Below are 8,481 nucleotides of genomic sequence, written 5' to 3'. Positions count from 1 at the left end.
AAGCAAGAAACAGATCCTGACCCAAGTTATGTGACACGGAGCGCCCACTCCCTCTGGTCAGAAGAAACACAAACAAATATCACAAGTCCACTACAGGTTACCTTCACTGATTCAACTGCACCCAACTCCTTTCCAACCCACCTTGAAACCACTAATGGATCTGCCAAAAGGTATGGATCCACTTTCTCCAACAATGTAACTCCTACTGCACCACATTCTTCTTTATCATGTCTATTGATGCCAGACTCTGGTTCTGAACTCTTCACCACACCTTCTACCTCACTTAACTCTCCCTCATTAATTTCCATTTCACCTCCAGAACTCAGACTGGCTCACGGCTCTCTCTGTTTACACTTGAATTATAACATTGAAATGTATCTATTCCTTTGAAACTTTTGTTAGTGTAGGGTTTACTGTTCATTTCTGATTGTTAATTTCACTTTTGTTGATGGTCTACTTCACTTGCTTTGGCAATGTAAATATATGTTTCCCATGCCAATAAATCCCTGTGAATTGAATTGAGAGAGAGCTCCATGTTAATGTATAGGGGACATGAGTCAGTCATGGTTACTCAAGGTTATGTGATGAGGTAGCCACGCCTGCGACATCAAATTCAGCCCTCGGTCCAATAGGGAATGTCCTCTTGGTGTAACGGTCAAGATGTTGGTTTCTCCTGTGGTAGACCTGGGTTCATATCCTGTTGGTTACATTAAGCAGTCTATTCTCTGAAAGGGGTCCAGACAGCCTGTTCCCAACAGTGGGGTAAGTGGGATTGGAGAGGGGCCCCTCTCCTCTCACTCTGACTGGAGGAGAGAAGTGAAATGGTGTGTCTCCTCTGGTCAACAATACTCACCTTGAAAGACTCCACAGCCTGTTGGAGCTCCTTCAGCTCCTTCTCTCTCTCCTGGAATCTCTGCTGGACCTTCTGCTGACTCATCCCCAGCTGCCTCTGTGGAGAATCACTCTTCAATGAGCTATCAAGCTGTAGTAGTCCAGTAGATCAATAGTATAGTAATGTGACGTAGGGCCCATAGAAGATAGGGATTAAAATGTTGAGGAAGTGTCTGTGTGAAATTATATTATAATGGTATGTGATCCTACTAGATTTTAGTCAACGCCACTCCGACGTTGCTCAATCAAAAATTGAAATATTTGTTAACTCCATTCTTTTACTTTAGATTTGTGTTTATTGTTGTGAATTGTTAGATACTACTGCACTGTTGGAGCTAGGAACACAAGCATTTCACTACACCACCAATAACATATGCTAAATATGTGTGTGACCAATAACATGACATTTGATTTGATTTGAATGATTATAGTTTTAACAATACACAAATCAGGGGAGCTGACAAATCAGGGGAGCAGGTAGCCTAGTGGTTAGAGCGTTGGGACAGTAACCGAAAGGTTGCTGGATTGAATCTCTGAGCTGACAAGGTAAAAATCTGTTGTTCTTTCCCTGAACAAGGCAGTTAACCAGCTGTTCCCTGGTAGGCCGTGATTGTAAATAAGAATGTGTTTTTAACCAACTTGCTTAGTTATTGAAAGGTAGAACAATTAATTGTATGAAATAATTTGTTCTTAACTGAATTGCCTAAATAAAGGATAAATAAAAAAATATATACTCAAGGTTTGTTGTGGTCCCGTGTGGCTCAGTTGGTAGAGCATGGCGCTTGCAACGCCAGGGTTGTGGGTTCATTCCCCACGGGGGGACCAGGATGAATATGTATGAACTTTCCAATTTGTAAGTCGCTCTGGATAAGAGCGTCTGCTAAATGACTTAAATGTAATGTAAATGTTTGTGTTCATATTTGTTCTGCTGTGGATCAATTTAATTTGAATGATCTCATATTCAATCAGTCTTTGTTCCTACTGTATCTTTAATTCTTTGTTTATCAGACAGTCACCAACAAGTTGTTCTGGTCTTACCTGTTTCTCAGTCCTCTCTGCTGCAGCTGACACTGTATCATGGCCTTTATGTTCATCCATTGTACACAGCAGACAGATACACTGCTGATCGGTACGACAGTAAACCTCCAGCAGTTTGTCATGATGAGAGCAGATCTTCTCCTGTAGTTGTGYGGTGGCTTTGACCAGCTTGTGCTTCTTGAAAGCAGGATATTCATAGTGAGGTTGGAGGTGAGTCTCACAGTAAGAGGCCAGACACGCCAGACAGGACATGAGGGCTTTCTGCTTTCTGGTCCCAGTACAGAAATCACACACCACATCTCCAGGTCCAGCATAGCACAGAGCAGGAGGGGGAGCAGCCTGGAGTCCTGTCTTCTTCAGTTTCTCCACCACTTCAGCCAGCACAGTGCTCCTGTTCAGAACAGGCCTTGGGATAAAGGTCTGTCTGCACTGTGGGCAGCTGTAGAAACCTTTCAGATCATCCTGATCCCAGCTTTCTTTAATACAGCCCATACAGTAACTGTGTCCACAGGCAGTAGTCACCGGATCCTTCAGTAGATCCAGACAGATGGAGCAACAGAACAGTTCCTGATTCTCTGCCATTTTGGTGCTCTCTCCCGTAGGTTAAGCAATGGCAGTGTCATAGATGACTTTCTGTTCAGTGTCAAAGATGACTTTCTGTTTCATTGAACTCTACACCAGAGGACGGGGAGTGGCTTCCTACTTGACGGGGTTCTCTGTATGTAGAGGGGGTGTGGTTTCTTTGATAAGGAAGTATGACAGAGTGTTGGTTAGTAGACAGAGATGGTTATTATTTMTGTTACACGTATTTGAAATATGTATTTTAATTACTTCTGAGTATTTTGTCATTTGAATTACACTGGGCTGAACTACAGTCCATTGCATTTTGTATTTTTTATTTTCAAAATACTAAATAGTTTTCTATTCCAWTTTTTATAGTGTTCACATTTTGTGGCCCCCTTTCACCCTGCAATGATATCAGAAGTCTGATAGTACTATGGTGTGATAAGACTGTCTGCTAAATGACAACAATGCATATCAGAAGTCTGATAGTACTATGTGTTGATAAGAGCATCTGCTAAATTAACTAAATATAAATGTATATGTAAAAATATTGATAAATACTTTGTTGAGGGAAAATGTACTTGATACGATTGTAATATATTGTTGTCTCACCTAGCTGTCTTAAGATATACTAATGCACTAATTGAAAGTCACTCTGGATAAGAGTGTCTGCTAAATGACTAAAATGTAATGTAAAATTAATAAATGCAATAATTTCTGGTCCATCCATGTAGTAGAATATACTCTGTCTCGGAGGGTGTTTTCAGGGCCTGACCAGGACACTGGAGGTAAGGACCGGTTTAAATAGGAAAAATGTCCTGGAGTTTTCTCAAAAATAAATGTTTCAACAAAACACTTTCAAAAGGCATAATAAAATACGTATCTCTCCTCAGAGGCGTAATCACTGGGCAATCACTTAACAACTCAGTTTAAAGGTTGAAGGGATACTTAGGATTTAGGCAATGAAGCCCTTTATTCTACTGACCCACAGAGTCAGATGAAAGCCCTTTATCTACTGACCCAGAGTCAGATGAGGCCCTTTATCTACTGACCGCAGTCAGATCAAAGCCCTTAAACTACTGACCAGAGTCAGATGAAGCCCTTTATCTACTGACCCAGAGTCAGATGAAGCTCTTAACACTACTTACGCACAGAGTCAGATGTAAAGCCCTAAACTAGCTGACCCAGAGTCAGATGAAGCTCCTTAAACTACTCTGCAACCTCAGAAGCTCAGATGAACTCTTAATAACTACTGACCCAGAGTAGATGAAGTCCTTAAACTACTGACAGAGCAGATGAGCCCTTTATCTACGACCCAGAGTCAGTGAAGCCCTTAAACTACTGAGCCCAGAGTCAGATGAGGCCCTTTATCTACTGACCCAGAGTCAGATGAAGCCCTTAAACTACTGACCCAAGTCAGATGAGGCCTTTATCTCACTGACCCAGAGTCAGATGAAGCCCTGTAAAGCTACTGACCCAGAAGTCAGATGAGTGCCCTATCTCTACTGAGACGTCCAGATATCAAAGATGAAAGCCCTTATCAACTGACCCAGAGTCAGATGAAGCCCTTAAACCTACTGACCAGAGTCAGATGAAGCCTTTATCTATGACACAGATCAGATGAACTATGATACCCTTTTTATGTCTCTGCACTCCAGTATAACAAAGGAAGTATAAAGGTCATTACACATACTGAGCGGTGAGCCATAGTGACCAAGATTACTTAGAGAATGACTACATATGTGTTGAATGATCAATGGACACCATATGTATTTAGAATGTCAAGGACGCATATGTAGTTAGAATGTGAGTGTTGAAACCACTGCCAACATGGTGGATAGTATTCTGAACTCTGGAAGCTACGGTTAGGATGACCCCTACTGGTTATTAGAGACAGACAAGAGACGTTTGAACCAAATGAATGATTCATTCTGTTCCCAGCCTTCCTCTCCTCTCTGTTCCAGGCTCTGTGATCTCCTTCCACCTGAACACCCAGTCATATCAGAGCATCTCCCTGCACTTCCTCACCCTGTCCTACGGAGGGGCTGTTTCCTGGAGCCCTCATCATCCAGCTGGTCTACCTCTCTCTGGAGGTAAAGGCTTCACTAACAGATGCATCATCGTAACCATAGAAACTGAAGAGGAACATACATTCATGTTGGAATGGTTGATGGGTGGGGTCTGTCTGCATTAGATGGTGACTCAAGTCCTTATGGCCCAACTTTATAGCCACCTTGTGTCTCCTGACCAACTACAGCGTAACTTGTACCCAAAAACACTGCATGAAGGGAATCTTGTATCCTGTCCAACTACAGGTAACTGGTACCAAACAACTGCATGAAGGGAATCTGTTCTCCTGTCCAACTACAGGTAACTGGTACCCAAACACACTGCATGAAGGAATCTGTTCTCCTGTCCAACTACAGGTAACTGGTACCTAAACACACTGCATGAAGGGAATCTGTCCTCCTGTCCAACTACAGGTAACTGGTGTCCAAACACACTGCATGAAAGAATCTGTTCTCCTGTCCAACTACAGGTAACTGTACCTAAACACACTGCATAGAAGAATCTGTAGCGTTTCTTCTTCTTAGCCATGTTGATGACCATAAACACTCTGGGTTTCTGCTGATATCGACAGGCTACAGTATTAGCACCTCTCGTGTATCAGTATAGTCATTACAGAATGAGCAAAGAACATGAGGAGGACAGATAGACATGAGGAGAGCAGGAATACATGAGGAGGACAGTAAGACATGAGGAGACAGGAAGACATATTAGAGTTCTTTCAATCCTGGACTTCAAGATTTTTATTGATACAAAACTCTTGAGGTGACCTGAACAAAGGTGTCAATATAGTCTGTGTAGATGAGACAGGTGACAGTATTGAGACAGTTGACAGCATTGAGACAGGTGACTGTATTGAGACAGTGACAGTATTGAGACAGGTGGACGAACAGCTATATCTGAGACAGGGGTGGCAGTATTGAGACAGGTGACTAGTTAGACAAGTGACTGTATTGAGACAGGTGGCAGTATTGAGACAGGTGCATGTATTGAACAGGTGGCAGTATGATGACAGGTGACTTATTGAGACAGGTGCAGTATTGAGACAGGTGCGGTACTGAACAGGTCGTATTTAGACAGGTGACGTATTGAGACAGTCTGATATTGAGACAGGTGAGACTTTTGAGACAGGTGACAGCATTGAACATTGGTGACATATTGAGACAGTACGAGGACCAGTATTGAGACAGTGACAGTATTGAGACAGGTGACAGCATTGAGACAGTGACAGTGGGAGAAGCTCCAGCAGTACAAGACCTGCCTGTGAATTCTACCACACCATGGAACGCTCCTCCACAACAGTCTCCATAGAAAACAGTGACCTCTACACGACCTTTGTCCCCTGTAGCTGGAGTTCCTCTTGTTGGTTATTGAGTCTGTACTGTGGATTGTGTTCATTGAACAGTCAGTTTTAGACAGTCACTTTATGATTCAGGAGACTTAAACCTTTGTGTTTCTTCCATAACTGAAATATAATGTGGGTAGTTATGTGTGTTATGATGAACTGTTATTAGATTCTACGATGATAATGAATTGTGGGAGTGTATTATGTACTGTCTATTATCTCTCATGGATATGATGTGGGAGTGTGTTATGTACTGTCTATTAGTCTACATGGATATGATGTGGGAGTGTATTATGTACTGTCTATTAGTCTACTGTAATGGATATTAGATGTGGGAGTGTAATGTACTGTCTATTAGTCTACATGGATATGATGTGGGAGTGTATTATGTACTGTTATTAGTCTACATGGATATGATGTGGGAGTGTAATTATGTACTGTCTATATAGTCTACATGGATATTGATGTGGGAGTGTAATTATGTATACTTGTCTATATAGTCTACATGGATATGATGTGGGAGGTTGTTAGTACTGTCTATTAGTCTACATGGATATGACTGTGGGAGTATGTTATGTGAACTGTGATATCTAGTCTACATGGATATGAATTGGTGAGGTGTATTATGTCCTGTCTAATTAGTCCTATCATGGATATGATGTGGTGTAGTTTATGTAACTGTTCTATTAGTCTACTATGGATACTGATGTGGGAGTGTATTATGTACTGGTTATTGTCTACATGGATATGATGTGGGAGTGGTATATGTACTGTCTATTAGTCTACATGGATATGATGTGGGAGTGTATTATGTACTGTCTATTAGTCTACATGATGATGTGGGAGTGTTTATTCATGTACTGTCTATTGAGTCTACATGGATATTGATGTGGGATGTGTATTATGTACTGTCTATTAGTCCGTACATGGATATATGTGGGAGTGTATTATGTACTGGCTTATTAGTCCTACATGGATATATGTGGTTGAGTGTAGTTATGTACTGTCTATTAGTCTACATGGATATGATGTGGGAGTTTTGTCTATTATGTACTGTACTATTTAGTCTTAACATTGGGATATGATTGGGAGTGTATATGTACTGTCTATTAGTCTACATGGATATGATGTGGGAGTGTATTATGTACTGTCTATTAGTCGTACATGATATGATGTGGAGTGTATTATGTACTGTTATTATTCTACTGGATATGATGTGGGAGTGTTTATTACTGTCTATTAGTCTACATGATATATGTGGGAGTTGTTTTACTGTCTATTAGTTCTACATGGATATGATGTGGGAGTGTGTTATGTACTGTCTATAAGTTTCTACATGGATATGATGTGGGAGTGTGTTATGTACTGTCTATTAGTCTACATGAATATGATGTGGAGCCTGTGTTTTACTGCTATTATCTCTACATGGATATGGGTGGGAGGTGTAATGTTACTGTCTGATTAGTTACTTAATGGAATCTGATGTGGGAGTGTATTTATGTACTGTCTATTTGAGTTACCATGGAATATGTGTGGGGGAGTGTATTATGTACTGTCTTTATTATTAGTACCCTGATATGATGTGAGTGTATTACCTGTTCTATAGTGTACATGGACATATGTACGGTTTAGGAGTGTATTATGTACTGTCTATTAGTCTACATGGATATGATGTGGGAGTGTGTTATGTACTGTCTATTAGTCTACATGGATATGATGTGGGAATGTATTATGTGTCATATATTTGTCTAAATGGATATACTGGTAAATAGATTATTGTAAATAACTGATTCATTGTGTCAATCAATTCAATAATAGAGCATTTCTAATGTCATGATGATGACTTTTATTTTGAAAGATCACATTGATTAACAAGAGTACTAACTGATCTGGGACCAGGCTAATTAGAATGTGCTATCATGCCATCTGTTTATCAATAGCACTAACTGATCTGGGACCAGGCTAATTAGAATGTGCTATCATGCCATCTGTTTATTAATAGCACTAACTGATCTGGGACCAGTCTAATTACAATGTGCTGTCATGCCGTCTGTTTATCAATAGCACTAACTGATCTGGGACCAGGCTAATTAGAATGTGCTATCATGCCATCTGTTTTATCAAGAGCACTAACTGATCTGGGACCAGTCTAATTACAATGTGCTATCATGCCATCTGTTTATCAAGAGCACTAACTGATCTGGGACCAGTCTAATTACAATGTGCTATCATGCCATCTGTTTATCAAGAGCACTAACTGATCTGGGACCAGGCTAAGTACAATGTGCTGTCTAAACAATGTATTTATTACAATAAAAAAGGGGAGTCTAACCAGATCATAGACCTAGTGGAAGACTGTTATTAACCCGGAATATCTGAAATAGTTGATCTGTATCTACTGGTCATTATTTAGAGATGTGATTTTGTACCAATGCCAAACCCAGGATAGAGGGGCTGAGTGAATGTGGTCTGGACTCTGTAGAGGAGGGTCATTGTGTCAGAGACACTGTAGAAGGACAGAGTACCTGCCTTGTGGTCCAGGTACACTCCTACTCTGTGGAGGAGGGTCATTGTGT

At 40.8% G+C, this 8,481-nt stretch overlaps 2 protein-coding genes and 2 pseudogenes across 2 annotated transcripts in view; 1 reads left to right on the top strand and 3 right to left on the bottom strand.

The window, feature by feature from the left end:
- LOC111971778 (tripartite motif-containing protein 29) overlaps positions 1–8,481 on the top strand; it is a gene marked incomplete at its 5' end in the record, with an annotated part of 82,935 nt that overhangs the window by 42,194 nt on the left and 32,260 nt on the right. The gene's annotated exons all lie outside the window — the stretch shown is intronic.
- LOC112067800 (tripartite motif-containing protein 16-like) overlaps positions 1–8,481 on the bottom strand; it is a 53,018-nt pseudogene that overhangs the window by 16,003 nt on the left and 28,534 nt on the right.
- Positions 79–2,567, bottom strand: LOC139022509 (E3 ubiquitin/ISG15 ligase TRIM25-like). The gene is made up of 2 exons (XM_070446059.1): positions 1,930–2,567; positions 79–949 (listed from the first exon to the last, which is right to left on the bottom strand). The coding sequence occupies exons 1-2, from the start codon at positions 2,509–2,511 to the stop codon at positions 719–721; spliced, it is 813 nt and encodes a 270-aa protein (XP_070302160.1). The 5' UTR covers positions 2,512–2,567; the 3' UTR covers positions 79–718.
- LOC112081201 (cytolytic toxin-beta-like) overlaps positions 8,315–8,481 on the bottom strand; it is a 10,056-nt pseudogene continuing 9,889 nt past the window's right edge.

The sequence above is a fragment of the Salvelinus sp. IW2-2015 genome, linkage group LG13 (genome assembly GCF_002910315.2).
Source record: "Salvelinus sp. IW2-2015 linkage group LG13, ASM291031v2, whole genome shotgun sequence".
NCBI classification, from domain to species: domain Eukaryota; kingdom Metazoa; phylum Chordata; class Actinopteri; order Salmoniformes; family Salmonidae; genus Salvelinus; species Salvelinus sp. IW2-2015.
This window is presented reverse-complemented; position numbering and strand designations above follow the sequence as displayed.